This window comes from Macaca fascicularis, chromosome 1 (genome assembly GCF_037993035.2).
Source record: "Macaca fascicularis isolate 582-1 chromosome 1, T2T-MFA8v1.1".
Classification (NCBI taxonomy): domain Eukaryota; kingdom Metazoa; phylum Chordata; class Mammalia; order Primates; family Cercopithecidae; genus Macaca; species Macaca fascicularis.
Window position 1 is genome coordinate 60,221,943 of NC_088375.1, and position 26,083 is coordinate 60,248,025.

At 38.2% G+C, this 26,083-nt stretch overlaps 1 protein-coding gene across 23 annotated transcripts in view; it reads left to right on the plus strand.

Annotated features, from left to right (window-relative positions):
• Window positions 1–26,083, plus strand: part of PPP1R12B (protein phosphatase 1 regulatory subunit 12B) — a 241,358-nt gene that overhangs the window by 122,384 nt on the left and 92,891 nt on the right. For all 23 annotated transcript variants that reach the window (XR_012431518.1, XR_012431519.1, XR_012431525.1 and 20 more), the window contains 5 exons: window positions 14,944–15,034; window positions 19,590–19,793; window positions 21,747–21,936; window positions 22,025–22,137; window positions 23,536–23,577. Coding sequence is in view for 15 of the 23 variants with exons in the window: in XM_045395012.3 (XP_045250947.2) it covers window positions 14,944–15,034; window positions 19,590–19,793; window positions 21,747–21,936; window positions 22,025–22,137; window positions 23,536–23,577 (640 nt within the window). In the remaining 8 variants the exon portion in view is untranslated. The remainder of the gene's footprint in view (window positions 1–14,943; window positions 15,035–19,589; window positions 19,794–21,746; window positions 21,937–22,024; window positions 22,138–23,535; window positions 23,578–26,083) is intronic.

A 26,083-nucleotide genomic window follows, 5' to 3' on the forward strand; every position in this document is an offset into this window, starting at 1 on the left:
CAGCAGCCACTTACCTTTCTTGCTATTCGTTTCCACGCGTCTCTTGACCTTCGTTCTGCTATGCAGGCCTGCTCGAGGAGGTAACAGCCTGTTTTCTTGGAGCTCTCTTTGTCAAAGGGGACAGAGGGAAAGTAGGGTGGTACAGGGTAAGGCATACAGAGACAGCAGAGTATAAATGCTGCAATTGGGAAAAAGTAGCTCTAAAGTGTGCTGTATCTGTGAGCTTGTTCCTATTTGCTATATCTATAGAACTGTTTGTAAAGGTGGGAACCCCAACACTATCGTACTACCTAAAGTACCACATATAAAAATGTAAGATTACTGTAATACTGCCTCCAGGAAGCATAGGAGAAAAATGAGAACTTTGAGAAGAAAATGGAATCAATTGCATTTAAACTTAGCTGACTAACAAATTGCTTTTTTTTTTTTTTTTTTTGGGAGACAGAGTCCCACTCTGTCTCCCAGGATGGAGTGCAGTGGCGTGATCTCACTGCAACCTCTGCCTCCCAGGTTCAAGTGATTCTCGTGCCTCAACCTCCCCAGTAGCTAGGATTACAGGTGTAGGCCACTATGCAATTTTTTCTATTTTTAGTAGAGACAGAGTTTCACTGTGTTGGCCAGGATGATCTCGAACTCCTGGTCTCGGGTAATCCGCCCACCTCGGCCTCCTAAAATGCTGGAATTATAGGCATGAGCCACTGCGCCCAGCCACAAATTGCATTCTTGATGAAATTTTGTTAAGTTTATGTTTTGTGAGTTGGATCTGGCTTTCAGGTTTGAGGAGAGGGCTTGGTAATATTGTCTTTTAATTGGGTTATTGGGACTTCTGGAGCTGTGATGTGCAGTATGGTAATCAGTAGCCATGTGTGGCTACTCAAATTTAAATAATTAAAATTAAATTTAAAATTTAGTTCCTCTTTTAAGTGCTCAGTGACCACATGTGACTAGTGGCAACCATATTGGGCTGTGCAGGTATACAACATTTCCATTATCACACAAAGTTCTGTTGGACAGTACTAAAGAAGGTAACCTATGAAATATAAAAAATTTAGTATTTGGCCAGACTGAGGAATAGACATTTTAGTGAGGAGACTTAGAGGCTGTTTGTTCAGAATCAGCATAAATATGGATTCACCATGGTTTAAAGCTAAATGAGGTCTTTCAAATTTTAGATTTACTCCTTTATTTTACAGATGAAGAAACTAGAGTTCCAAGAGATTAAGTGATTCTCTTAAGATCAAACAAGTAATTAACGACAGAGCTAAAACTAGAACCCAGGTACTTGTTCTTTCTATTGTACCATAGTATTAGCCTCCCCTTCCCAATTAGAAACAGCAAGGAAAATTTGAACTAAAATTTACCTCATAGGGTCCTAGCAACTGTAGAGTCAACTGCATCCTGCAAAGAAGAATTTATCCCTAATATTTTTAATGTTTGTAGTTTGTTCATGGCAGTCTTATAGCATGTTGATGGAAATTTCTAGAAATGTAAAAATCATACTTTCCCAAGAATGGAGTGTTGATTACGACAGACTTTTGGGAAATGTCAGAGGATGCTAGGAGAAGTTTACTGCAAGACATTGTTATCCATTAGTTCCCAATATTGCAGGATTTGGAAGAAGAAATGTCTTGCTACATAAATCTACATAGCTAGAATACCATGGTACTGAGTGGAGGAAACAGTGTTCATTGTGGTGCAATATAAGAAAAGCTATACCCGAAGAAGGAGAACATGGTTAAAATCCCTTTAGGTATATAACATTGTTACCTTGGGTGTTTTAGCATCTCCTTAGGCCTTTGTTGACTCGTCTGTAAAATAGGAATACATTTTTTGTGTCTACCTGAAGTCTTAAAATTAGATCAAATGACGTCTTGAAGTCACAAAGTCTGTAGGCATAGGTCTGTGATTCCCATTATCTCCCTAAGTCTGCCCCCCTGCCCCCGCCCCCAGTAGCTATCCATATATACTTCCATGTTGATATCAAAGAAGGTTTTTTTGGGATCTCCGAAAAACTTCTGTTGATGTGATCTTATATTAATACACACATATTGGCTGCGCATGGTGGCTCATGCCTGTAATCGTAGCACTTTGAGAGGCTGAGCCGGGCAGATCACCTGAGGTCAAGAGTTCGAGACCAGTCTCGCCAACATGGTGAAACTCCGTCTTCTCTACTAAAAAATGCAAAAATTAGCTGAGTATGGTGGCATGTGCCTGTAGTCCCAGCTACTAGGGAGGCTGAGGTGGGAGGATTGCTTGAACCCAGGAGGTGGAGGTTGCGTTGAGCCCAAGATCGTGCCATTGCACTCCAGCTTGGGCAACAGAGTGAGACTCTGTCTCAAAAAAAAAAAAAAAAAAAGGATATAGTTCAATGAATGATAAACTATCTTGTAAGACCATTAGATATTCTGTAATTAATGACCACAGCATCCTCAGTGATCGGTATTAGACATATACTATAAAATATTTATATAGTATGTCTTTAACAATGTTTTTATATATTATAAGCTATATAATATGTAAATATAGTAAATTTCTATGGTTGAGCTGTGGTGGCTTACCCTGTAATCCCATCACTTTGGGAGGCTGAGGCAGGGGGATCACTTGAGGTCAGGAGTTTGACATCAGCCTGGCCAACATGGTGGAAACCCCATCTCTACTAAAAATACCAAAATTATCTGGGCCTGGTGGCACATGCCTGTAGTCCCAGCTACTCGGGAGGCTGAGGCAGGAGAATCACTTGAACCTGGGAGGCAGAGGTTGCAGTGAGCTGAGATCATGCCGTTGCACTCCAGCCTGGGCGACATAGCAAGATTCTGTCTCAAAAAAAAAAAAAAAAATTTTTTTTAAATAAGATATATACTATAAGAGACATCTATAAAAGCTATATACTCAACTTAGTTCCTTTCCTGTTTGGAGTGAACATATTTAAATACCATTCTCTCCTCAACAGATTTGAGGTATAGAACTCTAAAGCTACTTCAAAACCCAATTTCCTTCTGGATTCCAGACAAAATTTGTTATCATTCTAGAGAAAGCAGCGTTGTTCTGTCCTTGGAAATTATGGTTATTTCTTTTTCATTCTTCTACTTGGAGTAGTTTTATTTTACTTAGATAACCCTATGAACCTTCATGGAGAATATTTCAGGAGAATTAAGACCTCTTCCAAATGAATTAGCCATACCTGGTAAAAATAATTAAGGGGAACTCTTTGATTAAGATGTGATGAATATTGTAGCACACCTGTCCTTTCTTTATTTTCCAAGTTATTACTGATGAGCTTTTAATATGACAATGAAAATAATGTAGTAGTAAGAGTGTTGGTAGTGATGATAGTAGTTCTGGTCATGGTAGTAGCAGCAAACGTGTGCCAGGTTCTATTCTAAGTGCCTTACATGGGTTTGCATTTAATCTTCACAATTCTATTAATATATCTGTGTATATCTATTACAACTGCTCATATCTTCATTGTATAAGAAACTTAGGTGTAGAGTGCTTAAATAATTTATCCACAGTCACCTACCAAGTATGTTGAGAAGCCATGGTACAAACAGGCAGTATGATTTTTATGCCAGGGTACTTTATCACTACACTATACCTGTCAAAAGGTAGTTTAGGTCTTTTATTATTTATTGTGACTTTTAAAATATTCACTGGTGATTTGCTGGATGTTTTGTACAACTTCCTTTTTCTCTTTTTTTTTTTTTGAGACAGGCTCTTACTCTGTCACCCTGGGTTAGAGTGCAGTGGTATAATCATGGATTACTGCAGCCTTGACTTCCTGGGCTCAAGTAATTCTCCCAAAACAACTTCTTGAGACAGAATTTGCCCATTTATAGCGTGTGAAGGGGCAGTGTAAACTTTAGAGGCAAAGTACAAAGTATATCTGTGAAGTCATGCTTAATTCTCTGTAATCAATTATTTGAATGCCACTGATTGTGTAATCTCAATATCATAACAAATACAAATAAAAATTATTCCTGCCCTCTAGGAAACATAGTAGGTAGAGATGGTAATAAAAGGACTTTGGCATCTGAATTCCTTCCCATGCTACTAGACTGCGAGTGTTAGCCTAGTTTTATCTGGATGCCAGAAGGTGAGGGGACAGATGAGAAGCCATGGCTTCCATTATTTTTATTTCTGTTTTGTGAGACTATATCTGTCTTTGCATGGCGATGAAGAATCCTGTAGCATTCAGATTCATGGATGGCTGCAATGCTTCTCAGAAAAATCAAGGAGTGTGGAGTGTGGGCTTGCTCTACCTAGGGGTCAGCAATATTTTTCTACAAAGGGCCACACAGTGATTATTTTGGCCTTTGCAGGCCATGTTGTCTCTGTTGCAGTTACTAAACTCTGCTCTGTGATTCCAATAAAACTCTATTTACAAAAATGTTGCAGGCCAGATTTGGCCCAAGATCATAGTTTGCTGACCACTGGTCTAGATTTTAGAAAGTGTTACAGAAGGACCTAGTCTCTACTGAAAACGTAGTATGTCCTCAACGTAGTTATAAGTTAGGCACATTACTTCCATGATCCTTGGAGTGTCCATCTGAGATAAAGAAAAATTAATGAAAATGTTCCTTCAAAAACATTTACAGTTCAAGTACTGGAATTTATGGGTTTTGTTTTTATATATTTTTTCTTAAATAGTAAAACTCTCATATATTGACACAGGTTACAGAATATATGTGTGATATTCATAGTATATAGTTTTTTTATAGTTTTATAGTTTATGAAAAACTATATATAGTTTGTATAGTATATACATACAATTCTGGACTTATATGCAGCAAAATAAAAATGGGATTATCTCCATGTGATAAAATTTTAGTTGATTTTTGTTTTCATATTTTTGTCTGTTTCTTACCCCTGGGAAAAAGTGTGATTTCACATGTGTGATTTCAAATATTTAAGATTCCAAGTCAGGTAAAATCCTCCTGATCTTACCTACCAGGTTTTTACGGGATTTTTCTCTCATTCAAAAAAGACTCTAGAGTAGGCAGTAGGATAAGGGAGTTTGAACGCTTTTTCTTTCACTGTGCCTTCTATCCTATATGCAAAGAAGAGATAAAGGTCAAGAATTCAGTATAATAGTGATACTGTATGTTTTACAGGTAGTAATAACATGTAAGTAGGTTTGCTGGTAATCCAGACAGAGCTTCATGGGAAGTTAGTTCTCACCAATTCCAATATCTGGACTACAGCTTTAGTTTTGGGACTTAATTTTTTTAGTTCACTCAGAGGAGAGGAATTTATTAAGGAAATACTCAAACCTACTTAGACTATAGTGTATTAACACATGTATTGGAATTCCAATTTACTAATTTATATTGAGGGAAAAAATATGAGTATTAAAAACATTGTCTGGTTGGGGACTTCTGCTTCAGTCTGTGGCATATTTTGTTTTATGTAAAATCTGCCACTGAGAATAACTTGAAAAAACTGGATAAATATAAGAAAAAAGTTTTTGAAGGTACTTGAGAGTTATGAAGCAAGTGAGAACTTGAGAGATCAAGATCCTGGAGAGAAGGAAACTTTAAAAGGGTAAACACAACATTTGGCTCTACTTTTCCCCTTGAGGTATTTGCTGATTAGTAAAGCAGTGGCTATAAACCTGAGAAACTGAACAAGATTTTGGTAATCTCATGGGACTCGGGGAACGATCGGAGTTCAGAAAGAGAGCCCAGCAGATACCCCAGACTTTGACTTAGAACCACTGAAGGGCTACATTCTAAGGGCTTACCAGAAATTGACCAGCCCTTGAAAAGACTGAAGCCTAGCTTCCAATCAGCTGAGTCTCAAAGTGGATTAAGGTACTTCGCCTTAGTCTCCTGGTTCTTAAAGTGTGGTGCCCAGACCAGCAATATCATCTGAACTAATTAGAAATGCAAATTCTCAGACCCCTACACCAGACCTGCTTAATCAGGACCTCTGGTGGTGTGGTACTCAGAAATTTGTATTGCATAAGCCCTCAAAGTGGTTCTGATACAAGTGAAAGTTTAAGAACCACTTCCTTAGCCTCACTGCCAGGGGGAAAGAATATCCTCTCTGAAGGGTAGCAACAACAGAGTCATGAGTTATCACTCACTACTTTTTTTTTTTAATTAAATATGCCTGATGTTAATTTAAAAATTAGCATACATACCAAGAAATAAGAGTTACCAAAAGACCAAAAGAAAAACAGACAATAGGAACAGGTCCGGATACTGATATTATCAGACATGGACTTTAAAATAATTGTGATTAATATGTTCCAGAAAATAGATAAGAAGTGGAGATTTTCACCAGAGAACTGCAATCTATTAAAAACAATCAACTGGAAATTCTAGAAACAAAAAATCACTGAAATCAAGAAACTCAGTTGGTGAGTTTGCAGTAGTAGACCAGCTAAAGAAATGATTAGTGAACTGAAAGATTGGACAGTAGGAAATATCTAGAATGAAGCACAGAGAGATAAAAGGATGGAAAATACAGAAAAAGCATGATAAATCAGTAGAACATGGCCAGTAAGCTCTAACATAAGTGTTTGGAGTCCTAAGAGAAGACAGGAACTAGCTTCATTTTTCACAGAACACTGTTTTTACTTCAAAGCGTTACTGATGGTCAAACAATGGTTTTTCACACCTGAGTAATTTGGCAGACATTTTCTTGAAAATAAAGTCAACCGGTTGAGTATTTGTTGCCAATTAAAAATTTAAACTTTCAAGCAGAAATTAGAATTTTAGAAAACTTATATGCCACCATGAGTAATATTATTGACAGCTTCCCAATATTTGAAGTTCTAAGATCAAAGGTGATATTAAATAATTTATTTTTACTATTATTATATAATGTAGTATGTCAATACTGGGAAGATCTGCTTAATGCAGCAATATTTTACAAATGCACCAATATTTTACAAATGACTAATGAAGATATGTTACAAAATCATGCATGACTAAGAAGATTCTTTGAAAGTACAGATAGACCAAAGGATTTCAATGTAACAGAATATGAAAAATCTATTAATATGTTTTAGAGCAGTGTTCCCCAACCTTTTTGGCACTAGGGACTGGTTTCATGGAAGACAATTTTTCCACAGACTGGTGGAAGCGTTAGGTGTCGGGGATGGTGATGGTTTTGGGACAAAACTGTTCTACTGCAGATCATCAGGCATTAGTTAGATTCTCATAAGGCATGCACAACCTAGATTCCTGGCACGGGCAGATCACAATAGGGTTCACGTCCCTGTGAGAATCTGATGCCACGGCTGATCTGACAGGGGGCAGAGCTCAGGCATTAACGCTCACTCGCTCACCTCCTGCTGTACGGCCTGGTTCCTAACAGGCCACAGATCGGTACTGGTCTGCGGCCCGGGGGTTGGGGACCCCTGTTTTATAGTACACATTGTAACTAACCACCACTTGTGTTGGTGTATCATCAAAGAAAAATATCTCTCAATTATCTGAGAAAGCTATCACAATACTGCTCGCTTTTCCAACTATTTGTGCAAGACTAGATATTCTTTATATATTTTAACCAAAACAATATATTGACTGTCTTCTATTAAGCCAACATTGAAGAAATTTATAAAAATGTAAAACAATGCCACTCTTATAATTTTTTGTTTTGGAAGATATAGTTTTTTTAATAAAAAATAATATTGATGTTAAAATGTATTAGGGCTATTATTTTCATTTTTATTTTTAAATTTATTTGACATATAACTATATATTTATGGAAGTACAGTTTGATGTTTTGATACATAGCTATGCTGTATAATGATCTAATCAGAGTAGTTAGTATATTCATCATCCATGCATTTATCATTTTCTCGTGGTAAGAACATTCAAGCCGGGCGCGGTGGCTCAAGCCTGTAATCCCAGCACTTTGGGTGGCCGAGACGGGTGGATCACGAGGTCAGGAGTCGAGACCATCCTGGCTAACACGGTGAAACCCCGTCTCTACTAAGAAATACAAAAAAACTAGCCGGGCGGGCGAGGTGGCGGGCGCCTGTAGTCCCAGCTACTCGGGAGGCTGAGGCAGGAGAATGGCGTAAAGCCGGGAGGCGGAGCTTGCAGTGAGCTGAGATCCAGCCACTGCACTCCAGCCTGGACGACGGAGCGAGACTCCGTCTCAAAAAAAAAAAAAAAAAAAATTCAAAAGCATCTATTTTACCTATTTTGTAATATACAATATTTTGCTGTTAACCGTAGTCACCTCACTGTGCAATAGAACGTCAGAATTTATTCCTCCTAATTATAACTTTGAACCATGAACCAACCTCTCCCCATCCTTCTCTCACCTCTTCCCTCCCCAGTCTCTGGTAACCACTGTTCTACTCCGATTTTATGATATCAACTCCCCCCACCTTTTTTTAGATTGCACATGTTAGTGAGGTCATGCGGTATATTTTTTTCTGTGTCTGGCTTATTTCACTTAACCTGATACTCTCCAGATTCATCCATGTTGTTGCAAATGACAAAATTTTATTCTTTTTTCTTAATGGATGGATACTGTTCCATTCTGGATATACACATTTTCTTTACACATTCTTCCATTTTTGAGGACTCGATTCCATATTTTTGTTAATGTAAATAGTGCTGCCATAAACATGGTAGTGCAGATAACTCTTCAATATACTAATTTCCTTTCCTTTGGATGTATACACAGTAGCAGGATTGTTGAATCATATGGTAGTTCTATTTTTAAGTTTTAAAGGAACCTCCATACTGTTTTCCACAATGGCTGTACTAGCTTACAGTCCCACCAACTTGTGTAAGTGTTCACTTTTCTTCACATCCCTGCCAAAACTGGTTTTCTTTTGTCTTTTTGATAATAGTCATTCCAAGTGGTGTGAAATGGTACCTCATTGTGGTTTTGATTTTTATTTCCCTGATGGTTTGTGATGTTGACCATTTTTTCTTATACTCATTAGCCATTTGTATGACTTCTTTTGAGAAGTAAATGTCTATTAAGGTCTTTTGCCCATTTTTAAAATCAGGTTTTTGTTTTTTTGTTTTGTTTGCTGCTGAGTTCCTTATATATTCTGGATATTAACTCCTTGTCAGATGTATAGTTTGCAAATTTTCTTTCCCATCCTTTAGGTTTTCTGTTTACTCTGTTTAATACTTTCCTTTGCTATGCAAAAGCTTTTTAGTTTGTTGCAGTCTCATTTGTCTATTTTTGTTTTTGTTTCCTATGCTTTTGAGGTCTTATTTAAAATATCCTAGTTTAGCCCAATGTCATGAAGCATTTCTCCTATGTTATCTTCTAGTAGTTCCATAGTTTTGGGTTTCCATGTTAAGTCTTTAATCTACTTTGAATTGATTCCTGTATGTGGTGAGAGGTAGGGATTTAGTCTCATTCTTCTGCATGTGGATGTCCCACTTTCCCAGCAGCATTTATTGAAGAAACAGTTTCTCCCCTAATGTGTGTTCTTGGCACCTTTGTCAAAAATCAGTTGACTTTAGGTGTGTGAATTTATTTCTGGGCTTCCTATTCTGTTCCATTGGTCTATGTGTCTGTTTTTATGCCAGTACCATTCTGTTTTTGTTATTACACATTTGTAGTATATTTTTAAGTCATGTAGTGTGATGCCTCCAGCTTTTTTGGCTATTCATTTTTTTTCTGGTTCATGTGAATTTTAGGATTTTGTTTTATTTCTGTGAAGACACCATTTGTGTGTGTGTGTGTGTGTGGTTTTGTTTTTGTTTTTGTTTTTGTTTTATGGAGTCTTGCTGTGTCGCCCAGGCAAGAATGCAGTGGTGCAATCTTGGCTAAGATGTTAACAAGAAATTACAAAAGATAGAGAACAAGAAAGATAAATCTATAGAAGAGCTTCTAAGAGAAGCCCAAAAAGTATATGTAAAAAGAGAGAAGGACTGACAGAGGGAACAGAAGAAGTCTATGCCCAAAATCCCACTGAGTAGTTTGGCGGGAAATACGGTTACAGAACAGGTGACTCAGGATGACTCAGGTCAGAGCAGGTGATCAGGGGTGACTCAGGACAGAGCAGATGATAGAGGCTAGGAGGGGATTGTTTACTGAAGCTAGAGGCAAGAGGGCAAAGAGAACCAGGAAGTTAAGCTTTAAAATGGAGAACAGAGAATAAGAGAGCTGAATATACTGACATACTGATTCTTTGAAGAGAAACTTGGAGTTCACTACATTTAACACCTACTGTTATTGTATTGCAGTCTATCTCTCCCTTTACCTCTAATAATACTTGCTTTATATATCTGGGCGCGCTGATCTTGGATGGATGGATGTTTTTATAGTTTTTATATCCTCTTGTTTAATTATACCCTTTATCAATGTCTAATGACCTTCTTTGTCTTCTTTTACAGTTTTTGACTTAAAGTCTATTTTATCTGACATGGTTACTCCTGCTCACTTGTTTCCATTTGCATGGAATATCTTTTCCCCTCCCTTCACTTTTAGTCTATGTTTGTCTTTAATGGTTAGGTGAGTCTGTTGTAGGCAGTATATAGTTAGGTCTTGTTGTTAATCCATTCAGCCACTCTATATCTTTTAACTGGATAATTTAATCCATTTATATTTAAGGTTATTATTGATACAGAAGGTCTTACTCCTGCCATTTTGTTAATTTTTTTCTGGTGGTTTTATAGATCCTTCATTCCTTTCTTCCTCTTTTATTTATTTCTGTGGTCTGGTGGTTTTCTGTGGTGCTGAGCTTTGTTTCCTTTCTCTTTCTTGTTTGTGCCTCTGCGGTAATTTCTTTCTTTGTGGCTACCATGGGCTAACATTAAAAGTCTTATAATAGAATGTTTTAAGCTGATAGCAACTTAACTTTGGTTGCATTAAAATACTCTAGACTTCTCTCTTTTGTTGCTGTAATTTACTTTTTTACCTGTGATTGTGTTCCTTAGCTACTAATTGTAACTGTCATGGGTTTTGACCATTTTGACTTTAAACCTTCGTACTAGAGGACTGAGAGACTTACATAGCACCATTACATCACTGGGCTAGTCTGAATTTGATTTATAAATTTACCTCTATTGGTGGGTTTTATACTTTTACATCTTTTCATGAAAGTAATTATCTTTTGTTTCCAGTTATACCATTCTCTTAAATATTTCTTGTAAGGCTAGTCTATTGGTGATGGATTTTTCTCAGCTTTTGCTTGTCTGGGAAGCTCTTTATTTTTCCTTCATTGGTAGATGATAGTTCTGCTGGATATAGTATTCTTGGCTAAGAGGTTAGGGTTTTTTCCCAAAAAACTTTCTATATATCATCTCATTCTCTCCTGGCCTACAAGGTTTCTCCTGAGAAACCAGGGGGACAGGGCTGCTGCTTGACCAACTATCAGGCCAAGCATGGGTAGAGCAAGGCCACACAACCTTGCAGTGGTCTGTCTTTGGGGCAGGGTTGCTGCTAGACTGGCTGTCAGGCGCAGTGGTATGTGGCCACAGAAGGGTTGGGTGGTTCTGCAGTGGTCTGAGGGGTGGAACCACTGTAGGACTGATTGTTGGGCTGGATATGGGTGTGCATGAGTTCAACTGGCCAGCTAGCTGTGCAGTGCAGGTACGTACTGGTGAGGGGACTGGCCAGCAGTTAGGCAGTTTCACCCCTGTGCAGGTTTGGCTCTTCCTGGGGTTGGGAGGGTAGTGTGCCACATGGGTGCAAGTGCAGAGGTCTCAGTTGTTCCATCTGGCTAGGCTTCAGGCAGCTAGGATCATAGTGCTACAGGCACCTATGCAAACATGGTAGAGTGATGGCAGGGCTACAGGAATGGAAAAAGTCCATTCCTATACTGGACCACAGGGAAGGGCACATTCTAGTAGTAGGTCCAGTTTCAAGATGGTACTGAGTAGCAGCAGCTTAGGATGTGAGGGTCGGGGGCAGGGCGTGCTCAAGGTGAGCTCCTACTCTAGGCACAGTAACTGCATGAACTCCTGGCTACTCTCCAAGCTGGATTCAGGGCCTGTGAGGACTGGGGGACTCTCCTATAGCAAGAATTTCTGGCATTTATGGTAGCAATAGGGATCACTGGTGATCTCCAGCTTACTTTTTCCCCTTAAGAAGCCCCCTCTGGCTCCAGGCTGATCCTGGTAGGGGAGACAGTGTGGCAGAAGCAGAATGCCTTGCTCCCCTCTCTATGGTGCTGCCCTGGGCTTTTGTCTTCCACAGGGATTTTGCTGTTCCCCTGGTGCTCTCCAGAGTACTTCTTTGGTCATTTTAATTGAAATATAGTTGTTTATTCTTTGTTTTGGTCCCTTTTTGTGGAGAGGATGGGCTTTAGGTAGCTCAATTTGGCCATCCTGCTGACATCACTCCAACTTATCTAGGGCTATTTTAATATTACTATTATTATTATTTGAGACAAGGTCTGGCTGTGTCAACCAGGCTGAAGTACAGTGGTGCATTCTCAGCTCACTACAACCTCTGCCACCCAGGCTCAAGCTGTCTTCCCATCTCAGCCTCATGAGTAGGTGGGACTACAGGCACGTGCCACTGTGCCCGGTTAATTTTTGTATTTTTTGAAGAGACGAGGTTTTGCCATGTTGCCCAGGCTGGTCTCAAACTCCTGGGCTCAAGCCATCTGCCTGCCTGGGCCTCCCAAAGTGCTGGGATTACAGGCGTGAGCTCCTGGCTGCTATTATTTTTAAATTAATAAATACATTTTTTAATTTTTAAATTTTAATTTCTAGTAAGATAAATATTAATCCCCATATAAACAAAAGCTGTCTGGGATTCTCAATAATTTTAAAAAATATTAAAGGATCTTGAGACCAAAACATTTTGAGAACCACTGCTCTAGATATTAAAATAACAATTAAATATAGTCTAAGGGTATTATTAACAACTTTATGCCACTAAATGTGATAATATAGACAAAATGGAAAATTTCTTTAAAAACCAAAATAGAAAATTTGAATAAGCCTAACTCTTTTAAAGAAATTGAACCCTTTATTTAAAACTTTCCCATGAGGGCTGGGCACAGTGGCTCACGCCTATAAACCAGCACTCTGGGAAGTCGAGGTGGGAGGATTGCTTGAGCTCAGGAGTTCAGGATCAGCCTAGGCAACATAGCGAGACCTGCTCTACTAAATATCAAAAAAAGTTAGCCAGGTGTGGTGGTGTGCACCTGTAGTTCCAGCTACTTGCAAGGCTGAGGCAGGAAAATCGCTTGAGTCTAGGAGATCAAGGGTTCAGTGAGCTATGATCACGCCACTGTACTCCAGCATGGGCAACAAAGTAAGACTCTGTCTCAAAAATAAAAACCAAAAATCAAAAATAAAACCCTCCCACAGGGAACACTGTAAACCTAGATGACTTGATTGGTGAACTCTTCCAATCATTTAAGGAGGAAATAACCCAAATCTTACACAAATTCTTACAGAAATAGACATGTAGAGAACACTCGCAATTCATATAACCTTAATTCATGAAGCTGACCAGCATATTACAAGAAGAGAAAATTATAAGCCAATTTCTTTCATGAATGTGGTAGAAATTCTAAACTAAATATTAGCGAATATGTTTAAAAATCTATATAAAAAGATGATACATCTTGGCCAAGTTGAGCTTGTCCCAAGAATTCAACGTTGCTTTATCATTCAAAACTTATTCAATGTAATTCATCTTCCTAACAGAAAAAAGGAGAAAAGCAATCATCTCAATATATGGGGAAGAATAGCATGTGATAAAGTTCAACATACACTAATGATTAAAAAACAGCAATGAGAAACCCTCTTAGCCTGTTTTCTATAGGAATAGAAGGCAGTTGCTTTAGTTTGATGAGTAGTATCTGCATAAATCTTACCAAAAAAAATTACACTTAATGAAAAAATGCTGAAAGCATTCTCTTTGATGGCAGGATTACAGAGAATGAAAGCTTACTATCATCACTGCTTTTTAGCATGTCCTAGAGATTCTAGCCAAAGCATTAAGGCAAGAAAAGAAATAAAAATTGGAAGGATAGGAAAGAAGAAATAAAATTCTCATTTTACAGATGACATGATTCTGTGTGAATAATAATACATTTACAAATACAATAGTCCTCTGTTATCCATCAGAGATACATTTCATTTTTTTTTTCTTTTGAGACCGAGTTTCACTCTTGTCACCCAGGCTGGAGTACAGTGGCGCCATCTCAGTTCACTGCAACCTCAGCCTCCAAGTTCAAGTGATTCTCTTGTCTCAGCCTCCTGAGTAGCTGGGATTACAGGTGCCTGCCAGCATGCCTGGCTAATTTTTATATTTTTAGTAGAGACAGGGTTCCACCATATTGGTCAGGTTGGTCTCAAACTCCTGACCTCAGGTGATCCACCCACCTTGGCCTCCCAAAGTGCTGGGATTACAGGAGTGAGCAACTGTGCGATACCTTTCAAGACTTTCAGTGGATGCCTGAACCTACAAATAGTGTAAAACCCTATATAAATACTATTTTTTTCCTATAAATACATATCTATGCTAAAGTTTAACTTATAATTAGGCACAGTAAGAGATTAACTATAATACTAATAACTAATAATAAAATAGAACAGTTATAACAAAATGCCAGCATCACTACTCTTCCATTTTGGGGCCATTATTAAGTAGAATAAGTATTACTTGAATATAAACACTGTGATATCACAACAGTGCATGATTTGCATCTCAGGAGGGACAGAATGGAACAGCACGAAATTTTACCACACGAATCAGAGCAGTGCACAATTGAAAATGTATGAATTGTTTATTGATGGAAATTTTCATTTAATATTTTCAGACCACATTTCACCATGGGCTACTGAAACCACAGAAAGCAAAACCACAGATAAGGGGGAACTACTGTAATGACTTGGATTCCGTAATGTTTACTGATGGTTGATAGCATTTCTTGTCATTAAGTTCATTCCTAGAATGTGGAAATCTCTTCAGTATGTGGAAGCACTTTGTCATTCCTCAAGTACAGGCAGCAAAGATCTTGCTTTTGCTATTACTCTTTTTTCTCTGCAGGTCCTATCTAACTCCTGTACGGGATGAGGAAGCAGAGTCTTTACGGAAAGCACGCTCCAGACAAGCTCGGCAGACACGAAGGTCTACTCAAGTGAGTGTGGCTTTTTTTTTTAAATGTCATTTTGTCTATCTACCCTTCTTTTGGAGGTATGATCAAAACACACTACAATATCCATGTTCATCTGCTGATTTGAACAAACACACACAAACACACACACACACACACACACACACACACACACACACACACACACACACGGCTTGGCATGGTGGCTCATGCCTGTAATCCCAGCAATTTGGGAAGTCAAGGAGTTGAGACCAGGAGCACTCCTGACTTGAGGTACGAGTTCGAGACCAGCTTGGCCAATGTGGTGAAACCCTGTGTCTACTAAAAATATGAAAATTAACCAGGCATGGTGTTGAGTGCCTGTGATTTCAGTTACTCGGGAGGATGAGGTAGGAGAATTGCTTGAACCTGGGAGGCAGAAGTTCCAGTGAGCCAAGATTATACCACAGCCCTCCTAGGCAACAGAACAAGACTCCGTCTCAAAAAAACAAGACAAAATAAAACACATACATGAAAATGACTGCCCTATTCCAGCCACAGTCTTAAAAACTTTCATTGTGTTGAATCTTACACTACATAGAACCAAATTAATTTACAGCTACATCTACCCATTCTCACCAATATTCCTCCAGACTTAGAACAGGTTTATCTCCTTCCCTTCACAAGATTAATTATTCCATTTGTGCTCAAAGACCTTAAGAACCCCCGTACATCCCTATATCCCTACTACATTTTAAGAATCCCTAAGGGAAAAGAGTTTGGCAGTTCCTCAAAATTTTAAACATAGAGTTACCATTTGACTCAGCAGTTCTGCTTAAGAGAAATGAAAACATATATTCATATAAAAACTTGTGTATAGGTGTTTGTAATAGTATTATTCATAATGGCCAAAAAGTAAAAATAAGCCAAATGTCTATTAACTAATGAATGGGTAAATAAAATGTGATATATCCATACAATGGAATACCATTTGGCAATAAAAAGAAATGAAGTACTGATACATGTTACAACATGGATGAACCTTGAGAAAACATTATGCTAAGTGAAAGAAGCCAGACAAAAACACTCCATATATTATATGATTCCATTTATATGAAATATCCCAAATAGGCAAATCCAAAGAGACAGAAATTAGATTAGTGCCAGGGCTAGGGTGAAGGCAGAATGGTGAGTGTGTGGTTTCTTTTTGGGGTGATGAAAATGTTATGAAATTAGATGTGGTAATAATTTTATAACTGTGAATAAACTAAAAACTAAGGAATTGTGTACTTTCAAATGGTGAGTTATATGATATAAGGATTGTATTTTAATAAAGATGTTACAAAAGGAATCCCTGAGGGAGTCATTGAAGCAGTTTAAGGGAATATGACATAGTCTACATTATGTGTTAGAAAAATCACCCTGCAGATAATTGATGGGAATGGTAGGTAGAGGTACGTTTGCCAAGCCTGGAAGCAAGAAGACTTGCTGGGAAGCTGTATTGTAGTCCAAGCTGTATTGTAGTCCCAGGAAATTACAAAGCAATGAAATCAAGTTGTAATGACAATGAGAATGGAGAGAAGGCTATGAATTTCTTATTTAAAGAAGCAAAGAAAGATGAGCCCCTGAAGCAGGATGAAAAGAAGCAGCAAGAGCGGTGAAAAGAAAATCAGAAAATAGTAGCAGCATGGAAGTAAATGAAAAGTCCATTTCCAGTGAAAAGGAGAAGTTCCACAGTTTTGAATACTACAGAGGTCAAGTAGCAAATTTGATCACTGGAAAAGAGACATTATATATGGCAGCAAAAACACGCTTGTTGTCTTCCTTGACTCTCCCAAAGTAGGTTATATATTCTTCCTTTATTTTTACTTGATGATTGTCTATTTCATCCGCTAGAATGTAATCCCCATGAGGACCAAGACTGACTGTTTTTTTGTTTTGTTTTATTGTGGTGAAATATATCTAACATAAAACTTACCAGTTTTACCATTTTTAAGTTTACACAGTTTAATGGCATTAAGTACATTTACATCGTTGTATAACTATCACCACTATTCATCTCTAGAACTTTCTTCCTCTTCCCAAACTGAAGCTCTGTATCCATTAAATAATTACTCCCCATTTCCCTCTGGCAACCCCGCTTCCACTTTCTGTCTATGAACTTGACTGCTAGGAACCTCAAATAAGTAGAATCATATCGTAGTTGTCCTTTTGTGTTGTATTTTACTTAGCATAGTTATCAAGGTTCATCCATGATACCTGACACATCATGATACATGACACATTGTAGCATGTGTCAAAGTTCCTCCCTTTTAAAGGCTGAATATTTCAGCCTTTTATGGATACTGCATTTTGTGTATCCATTCATCATCTGTCAGTAGACATTGGGTTGCTTCCACCTTTTGGCTATTTAATGCTACTATGAGAATGGCTATACAAATATCTCCCTGAAACCCTGCTTTCAATTCTTTTGGGTATATACCAAGAAATGGAATTTGCTGGATCATACAGTAATTCAATTTTTAATTTTCTGAGGAACTCCCATACTGTTTTCCTTAGCGGCTGTACCATTTTATGTTCCCATCAGCAGTGCACAAGGGTTCTAATTTCTCCACATCCTCACCAATATTTGTTTTTTTTGTTTGTTTGTTTTTATGAGATGGAGTTTCGCTGTTGTCATGCAGGCCAGGGTGCAATGGTGTGATCTTGGCTCACTGCAACCTCTGCCTCCAGGGTTCAAGCAATTCACCTGTGTCAGCCTCCCAAGTAGCTGGGATTACAGGCGCCCATCACCACACCTGGCTAATTTTTGTATTTTTAGTAGAGACAGTGTTTCACTATGTTAGCCAGGCTTGTCTTGAACTCCTGACCTCAAGTGATCTACCCACCTTGGCCTTTCAAAGTGCTGGGATTACAGGTGTGAGCCACCACTCCCAGCCTGGTATTTTTGCTAGTAACCATCCTAATGGGTGTGAAAAAGAAGACTGACTATACTTTTGCTCATCTTTTCCACCATCATACAGTAAATAAATCACTATATATTTATTGAGTAAATAAATGAGTGAGAAATAAATGATATGGGAAGATAAATTGCTCTGGATTGATTTCAAGTTTGTTTATGAAGGAATGGGAAGAGATGGGGAAGTTGCTGGAGAGGGGCATAGAATTGAAGGTGGGAGAGACAGGAACATAGAACCGTCTTAGAGGGAAAGATTCAGTAGAGAGGGAGTGAAGGTCCATGTCAAAACTTGAATAGATCTTTGAACTCCTTGAAATGTGTACATAATTTTTGAGGAGATTTTATTAGATTCTCAGTAGTCTTCATGAGATTCTCAAAGGGACCACTGACTCCCAAAGAAAGTAAAATCTAAGCTTCTTAGCATAGCTTACAAAATCTGTTATGACCTAGCCTCTGCCTGCTTTCCTCAAATCACCTATCCTCATTCTCCCTCTCTCCTCCCACTTTCCTTTTTTTGTTGTGTGCTTCATCTTTGCTAAGTTACCTACATATTTCTAAATCATCCATGGCCTCTCTCGTTTCTGTATCTTTGTACAGGATGCCTCTACCTATAATGCCTTTTCTCCCTCCCCCTACCCAAGTTCTTTTTACTCTTTAGAACCCAGTGTTAGGTATTCCTCTTATATATTCCTGTGTTTCTGTTTTAATACTTACATTCTCTTATTATACTGGTCTGTTTTCTTATGTCTTTTCTGCTAGACTAAAAGGTTCTTGACAGTAATCATTTGATTTGTCTTTGTAGTTCTAGTGCCTAAAGACACCTAATTCTTTATTAACAGAATGAGTAAGTAAATGAATTAATAGTAAAAAAGCCAGGTGTGGGGAGGGGAAGCAAGTTGTGGATACAGTACCTGATCAACTACCTTCCAGCTTTGGAACTTCCTTCTTCTGAGGACTCACGCACATAACTACTTGAGTTGGAATCAACTCATGCTCTTTCTAAACTCCTTTTCTCCCTTCTCCTGTAGTTTTGTCATCATTTGCCTTTCTTCTGTCTTGCTGCCCCTATGACCCTGCGGGGCGAACGTTAATTGTGGGAATATCCATATATGATTCCTAGAGTGACTTGGGAATTGATGTTAGAGAAAAGCTAGTCTAGGAGTTTTAAGAGGTTGTGTTGTTGTTATTCTAGCCTAGCTCTGAATTTTCATCTTGTTGAGCTAGGTTTTTCTTTTTTTAAGTGAAATTTTTTTCCCAGTATCTGCTGTTTAGAGAATCTCTGTTCGTAACCATTTGATCTTGGGAGGGTAGGGACCTTTCAAATAAAGATAAGGAGAACTATTTGGTATGGAAAAAGTACATCTATAACAGGCAGACATCAATGTTGACCTATTTTCTGGAGATCAAACTAGAAAAACTAAAGTATTACATTCAAAATATACCTAGACTCAGGCCTGGGTTCTTTGTACAGTGAGATGCTTATTTTAAGCATATATTGCTTGAAGTGACCTCATTATGCATTTTGGGGGGCTTCATTTTGGTATTTGATAACTAGTAGATCTTTTTGGGAATACTGCTGCTCAATCAAGAGTTATTCCATGGTTAGTGTGAATCAGCCCTGATCTTATGATATTTTCCCAGGGTGTCACCCTAACGGACCTTCAGGAAGCAGAAAGGACTTTCAGCCGGTCGAGGGCAGAGAGGCAAGCTCAGGAGCAGCCTTGTGAGAAGCCCACAGACACTGAAGGGCTTGAGGGGAGCCCTGAGAAGCATGAGCCCTCAGCAGTTCCAGCAACAGAAGCTGGGGAGGGCCAGCAGCCCTGGGGCAGGAGTCTGGATGAAGAGGTGAGCTCATTTTTGCTGGCATGTACTGTGCTAAAAGCAGGGTAATTAGTTTGGGGAGTGTCTTCTTCACTGATAGTTCAAAGGCTATGTTCTACCTTGCAATGGACAACTTACTCTGTATGGCTGTCTTTAGTTGGGAAACCTGTGTGACAAAAATTTAGAGGATGTTGGTCCTTAAATGACCATTTTTTTTTCTTCTGAGAGTTCACTGATGCTTTTGAATAAATGTCCTTCTATTCTAAAAAGAGAGATCATAGTATGACAAAATGCAAATAAAAATATAAGCATGTATTGAGTGTTTACTTTACTCAATACATGCTTACTTTATGCCGGCACTATTTTAAGTATACTTCTTATGTATTAATGCATTTAATCCTCATAACAACCCTCTGAGGTAAATATTACTATTTCTATTTTATATATGAGGAAATTGAATCACAGAGGTTGAGGAATTTGCCCAACATTTCACATAGCCAAGAAGTGGTTAAGCCAGAGTTTGAACATAGGCAGCCTGACTCCACAGCTTGCTCTCTTAACTGCTAGTGTATTGTTTTTCAAACTCTTATAACCTAAGGGCTTACAAAGCACTCATGAGTGTCACCGTTGGGAAGGACATTTTGATTTATGTTTCATTTCTCTAGTGGAGTTGGTAGTCAAAGGTATAAGTTTATATTTAGGGTGAACATAACTCGTGGTTTATCTAAGATGGTTCCAATTACAACTGTTGTCTTTGTGTAATTATCATTACCACTCCTTTGCACTCTCAAAAGTGTCCCAGTTTGGACAGATAAATATTATAGTCACTGTGGTTATAGAGGAAAATAATCTCCTTCTTGCTTTGACTCTGAATGGCTAGATTCCATAAACTGAAGTTCTATTTTGTATTTTGTTTGTTTTATAAGCTACTATTTATTGAGTACCTATTACCAGCTATTCTTCTAAGCACCTAATGCACATTTTCTTATTTAATCCTCATAATCCTCTCTGAAGAAGGTGTTATCTCTGTTTTATAGATGAGGATGTTATGGCTCAGAGAAGCTAAGTAACTTATTCAAGGTCACACAGCTAGTAAGTGCTGAAGCTAGAATTTGAACAAAGATCTGTCTGACTCCAAATGTACTACATTTTATTGTATGTGTCTTTATAAATCACAAAAATGTGTACAATCTCTATGTCATAAATTTAATGTGTAGTAAGGATTTATCTATCTCTGAGTCTTCCATAAACCACGTTAAGACTTATTGTTAGGCTCTATCTGTCCTAACTCTCAGGTTGGAAAAAAAAAAAGACAACAAAACACAATTGCTTGAACCCGGGAAGCGGAGGTTGCAATGAACCAAGATCGCACCACTGCACTCCAGCCTGGGCAACAGAGCAAGATTCCATCTCAAAAAAAGAAAAGAAAAAGAAAACAACAAAACAAAACTACAAAAAGGAAAATGGGAACTTTAGAAAGTTTCAATAAGCCTGGTTATGGCAAGCTAGTAGAGTATTCAGAACTCGGTAGGATACATTTCTTCTCTGTTCTCAGATAATCCCTACATTCTGCTGCTTAATGCTCCTGATCTTTTTGTTTCCCTACATAAACCTTGCCTTTCAGCACTCCATCTTAAAAAGGCCATCATTCTTGTTTTCATTACAAGATCAAAGGAATTTTTTTTACACAGTTAATGCTGTGTAGTACCCTTTGGTCAATTGATGAGTAATTCGCTTGAACTGCTCTCAACATGATGGGATTCTCAGAGTAGGAGTCTAGCAGCTGTTTTTTTTCTGTCTAATTAACTGACTTTAGCTTATTCACTTATTGAGGACCTATTCCCAGGTACTCAATATTGATCATCATCTACTTATAAGCCTCTTAATATAGAAAAAAAAGCATTTTGTATAATCCTGCTGTCCTTATCCTTTAGATGGACTTGACTTCTAGTATCTCATGTTGTGGATTATTTCCAGCCTATCTGTCATCGCCTGAGGTGCCCAACTCAGCCAGACAAACCCACCACGCCAGCATCTCCTTCTACATCAAGACCCTCACTCTACACCAGTTCCCATCTGCTATGGACAAATAGATTTTCAGTCCCTGATTCTGAGAGTTCAAAGACTACCACAAATACTACAACTGCAAAGGAAATGGACAAAAATGGTATGTAGAGCTTCAAAAGACACAGGCCCCTCCACAGTGCACATCCCCCAGATTCTTAAAGTTCATACTTTATTTTATCTCTGGCCAGAGAATCAAGAAGCAGATTTGGATGAGCAGTATTCTAGAAGGCTGTCCGTCAGAGAGAGGAGGCGGCCCAAGGAACGACGAAGAGGTACAGGCATCAATTTCTGGACAAAGGATGTAAGTGGATTGGTGTGTGCTGAGGCATATCGTATTACTCTTGGCCACCATCCTTTCAGTTGAGTTTAAAAGAAAGAGTCCTACATGGTGCCGTGAATCTTGCAGATTCTCAGGAAGTATTACTGAGGAAAAGAGAAGAAAGACCTAACCAGTGTGGGACTCATTTGGTATGTTCCTGCTAGATTGCCAGTATCTAGTACAGTGCTAAGCACATGGCAGGCACTCAGTAAATAATTGGCAAAGAATTAAAAAACTGGAAATATACAACAGCCATATAAACAAGTATAACAAGTGAATAAGCTTGTCAAGTTTTAGTAGTCCTTCCTAATATTCCCTGAATGTCATGTAGTGAGTCAACAATATCTTAATGCCACATATGAGCAGAGATTCTAACTAAATATTGTAGGAGTACTACAAGAAGTTCAAGGAACTTAAAACCTCTAAGTAATACAAGGTCACTTAGTTTTACTCTTTTGGAGAAAAAACAGAACAAATAACATAAAATAGATGAACTTTGGCTTTCAAATAAAGACAGATATACCAATGTTTACTAACTACAAATACACATTCAGTAGTTCCATTCATCCTCTTCCATATCTTGTTTGGTACCCTTCTCATTCAACCTTGTTATTGGCATTTTAAAGAACAAGTGGCCAATAACTTGGACAAGAGGACCTGCCTACCAATGACTCATTTGAAAATTGGACAAACTTTATTCAGTGAGACAAGAAATGAGACAGTAATAGTCATCTATTATAAATTATTTTTAGATAAAAGTATTTTATTGTTATAGGGCCAAATTGATAAGTATTGACAAAGATGAAATTAAGTCTGTCTGTCTGTCATCTGTCTTAAAGATATCCCTTTTCCGGTCGGGCACGGTGGCTCACGCCTGTAATCCCAGCACTTTGGGAGGCTGAGGCGGGCGGTTCACCGGGTCAGGAGATTGAGACTATCCTGGCTAATACGGTGAAACCCTGTCTCTACTAAAAATACAAAAAATTAGCCAGGTGTGGTGGCAGGTGCCTGTAGTCCCAGCTACTTAGGAGGCTGAGGCAGGAGAATGGCGTGAACCCAGGAGGCAGAGCTTGCAGTGAGCCAAGATCGGGCCACCGCACTCCAGCCTGGGCTATAGAGTGAGACTCCGTCTCAAAAAAAAAAAAAAAAATCCCTTTTCCAATTGTGGTCTATTTGACTTTTTAGACTACAGGTGACATTTCTAAATTGCCTGCCTGTGATGGCTGTGAAAAGTAGCAGTAACAGAGCATCACTTGGAAGTCAATTCTCATTGCCCATGTTTGAAATGCCAAGATGCATAATTGATGGGATCTGACCTTGTTGCTTTCAAGGATGTCTCTGACGATGAGCCTCTTGATTTTCTTCCTTTTTCTTTTTTAGGAGGATGAAACTGATGGCTCTGAAGAGGTCAAAGAAACATGGGTAAGTGACAAACCAGTGAGGCTTGTCTCTTGAGAGCATAGTCTTGCTCTTGTATATAATTTTAGTAGAAGAAAGGGCAAGACTTATGCAGATTTTAGTTGAGAGGGAGTTTGGAGATAGACATTCCTCTAAGAGATGGGGCAGGTGTTAGTTTGTGGTACTGTTTTCTCATGTGGTGTAACAACGCCTGTGCTCTTGAACCAGTTTCCTACATTTTTCTTTGCCTGCTGCCAATCTTTCACCCTGTTATAGGATCCATCATTTTCTCTCTTCTGAGTATGTTATTGGATTATATGAAATACTTTGAAATCTTTGAATGAAAAGTGATACCAGTTCCTTTTTGGATCCACACTAATAGAGAGGGACATAAATGTGGAGAATGTAAAACATCAGACAGTCCCCAAGTCATTTATATTTGACTTTGAGATAAGATTAAACATCTGGCATCTTATATAACTCTGACCTTTTAAGGCCTGACATCCAACTCTTCCCTGCAGTGAAAGGCCTAAGTTCACCTTTTCCGAAGATACTCCAGGCTCCTGTAAGCCACTCAGACATGATTGGTGGTGGTTTTCTTTTCAGTACTGTTTTCCAAGAAGGAAGGAAATTGGTTTTGACTAAATTATTTGAAATACACATGCTTTTCTATTGAAATTAAGTAAAAAGATGACCTTTTTGTATCCTGCAACTTATGGGAAGTATGTTCTCAGAGTATATTTAATAACCTATACTGAAAATTAACATCTAACTCATCATTAGCAGAGAAGATATAAATAATATACTGTCATTTAACTGCCTATATTTTTGTCTAGATCCAAAACAGACAATAGTAGCCTTCCAGAAAGTAGTGTCTTTAATGACTAATGGTGACATAGGTGAGAATTGCCTGTCCTTGGTTGAAGCTGGGGCAACTTCATAAAGGCAAGCTGTGTGGTGTGGAAATAGTATATAGAGGTTCCTTGGAGCAAGAGTGTGTGCATGTGTGTATGTGTATAAATTACAGCAATTCTTAGTTTCTTCAAGGGGCTTGGAAAGGCTTTTGGAGGTAGGAAGAGTGAATACAGGAAAGTTCCTTTGGGGAATTATAACTCTAAAGAATATGTAACTCAGGAAATATAACTCAGAAGATCTGAGTTATAGATTATAGAGTACTGAAATGGAACATTATCCATACAGAATTACATAGGCCATTTAAATCCAGGGAATTGCAAAAGGGAAGTTTTTGTTGTCTAAGAATGTCTTTTGCCAGTGAAAATTCTTTTCTCTAGTTTTCTAATCTTCTTGGCAGTGGAAAATCCTAGCCTACAGGGTACCAAGTAAGGAAAATTAAGATGATCTTGATCTTAATCTTGATCTCTAGGAAGCAGTACTTCCTAGAGAATTTTACTTTAAGACTGTTGACTTGAAAGTATGAAGAAAAGCAGAGACTGTTGCAGTTTGATGTGAAAGGCATTTGTCAGACTAAAAATACTCCACACATCCAATTGCATAAGGCATTTACTAGTGTTTACCATGTGTCAAGAAAACAACAATGTGAATCAAAAAGAATAAACAGCCCAGTATCTCTGGACTGGTACATTTGAATTTATGCAGGTAAGCTAGGGATTGCTATAAGAAATATATTCCAAGTTCCAATCTCCAGCCTCGCCAATAGTGCAGAAAGAAAGGCTGATAATGAATCAGCATAGGGTGAGGCATCCTTTTTGTCAAAGTCTTATATTTGCTTGTTTCATTTATTTCAGTTAAATTCTTAACTGTTTTTCTCCCTTGAGCACTCTCTCCTAATGCTAGCAGGCATGATGCCGTTATCTATATGGGCCTACAGAGCCACATGCCTCATCATGACCCAGTGTAAATTCCTACATTTCTACCTCAAGACAATCAGTAGTATCTTATGACCACCTCTCTACCCTAAATCCATTTTCATCCATCAGGCAGTATAGTTTACTCAGCTCTGCAACAACAAATGAGCCAGTCAGAGTGGGGGGCATTCTATTGAAATGGTGCTGTTAACTAATCAGCATGGATACAGTTGAGAAGCCAGGGCAGCTCTTTCCTTTTTTGGTTTTTGGTTCAATAAAACTATACCTGCTATTGAGGTCATGCCGACTTCCTTCTCTTCCCTAGCCCACTCCTTAAGAGTGATAGTATCTATTATTTTTAAAGTTATCTCTTCCCAAGACTCTAATATCTTTTTTTTTTAACTGAAATATAATTTACAATTAATGCACAGATTTTAAATATAGTGTTTCCTGGGTTTTGACACTTCTATGTACCAGCATAACCACTACTCAAATCAAGATACAGAACTTTTCCATCACCTTAAAACATTTCATCATTAATGCTCAAGAATAAGCAATACTAATTTATGGTGATAGAAATCAGAAGAGTGGTTGCCTCTCAGGACAGAGAATTGAATGGAAAAGATAGAAATCAACCAGCAATAATGTTTAATTTTTTTTTTTTGAGACAGGGTCTTGCTCTTTCACCCAGGCTGGAATGCAGT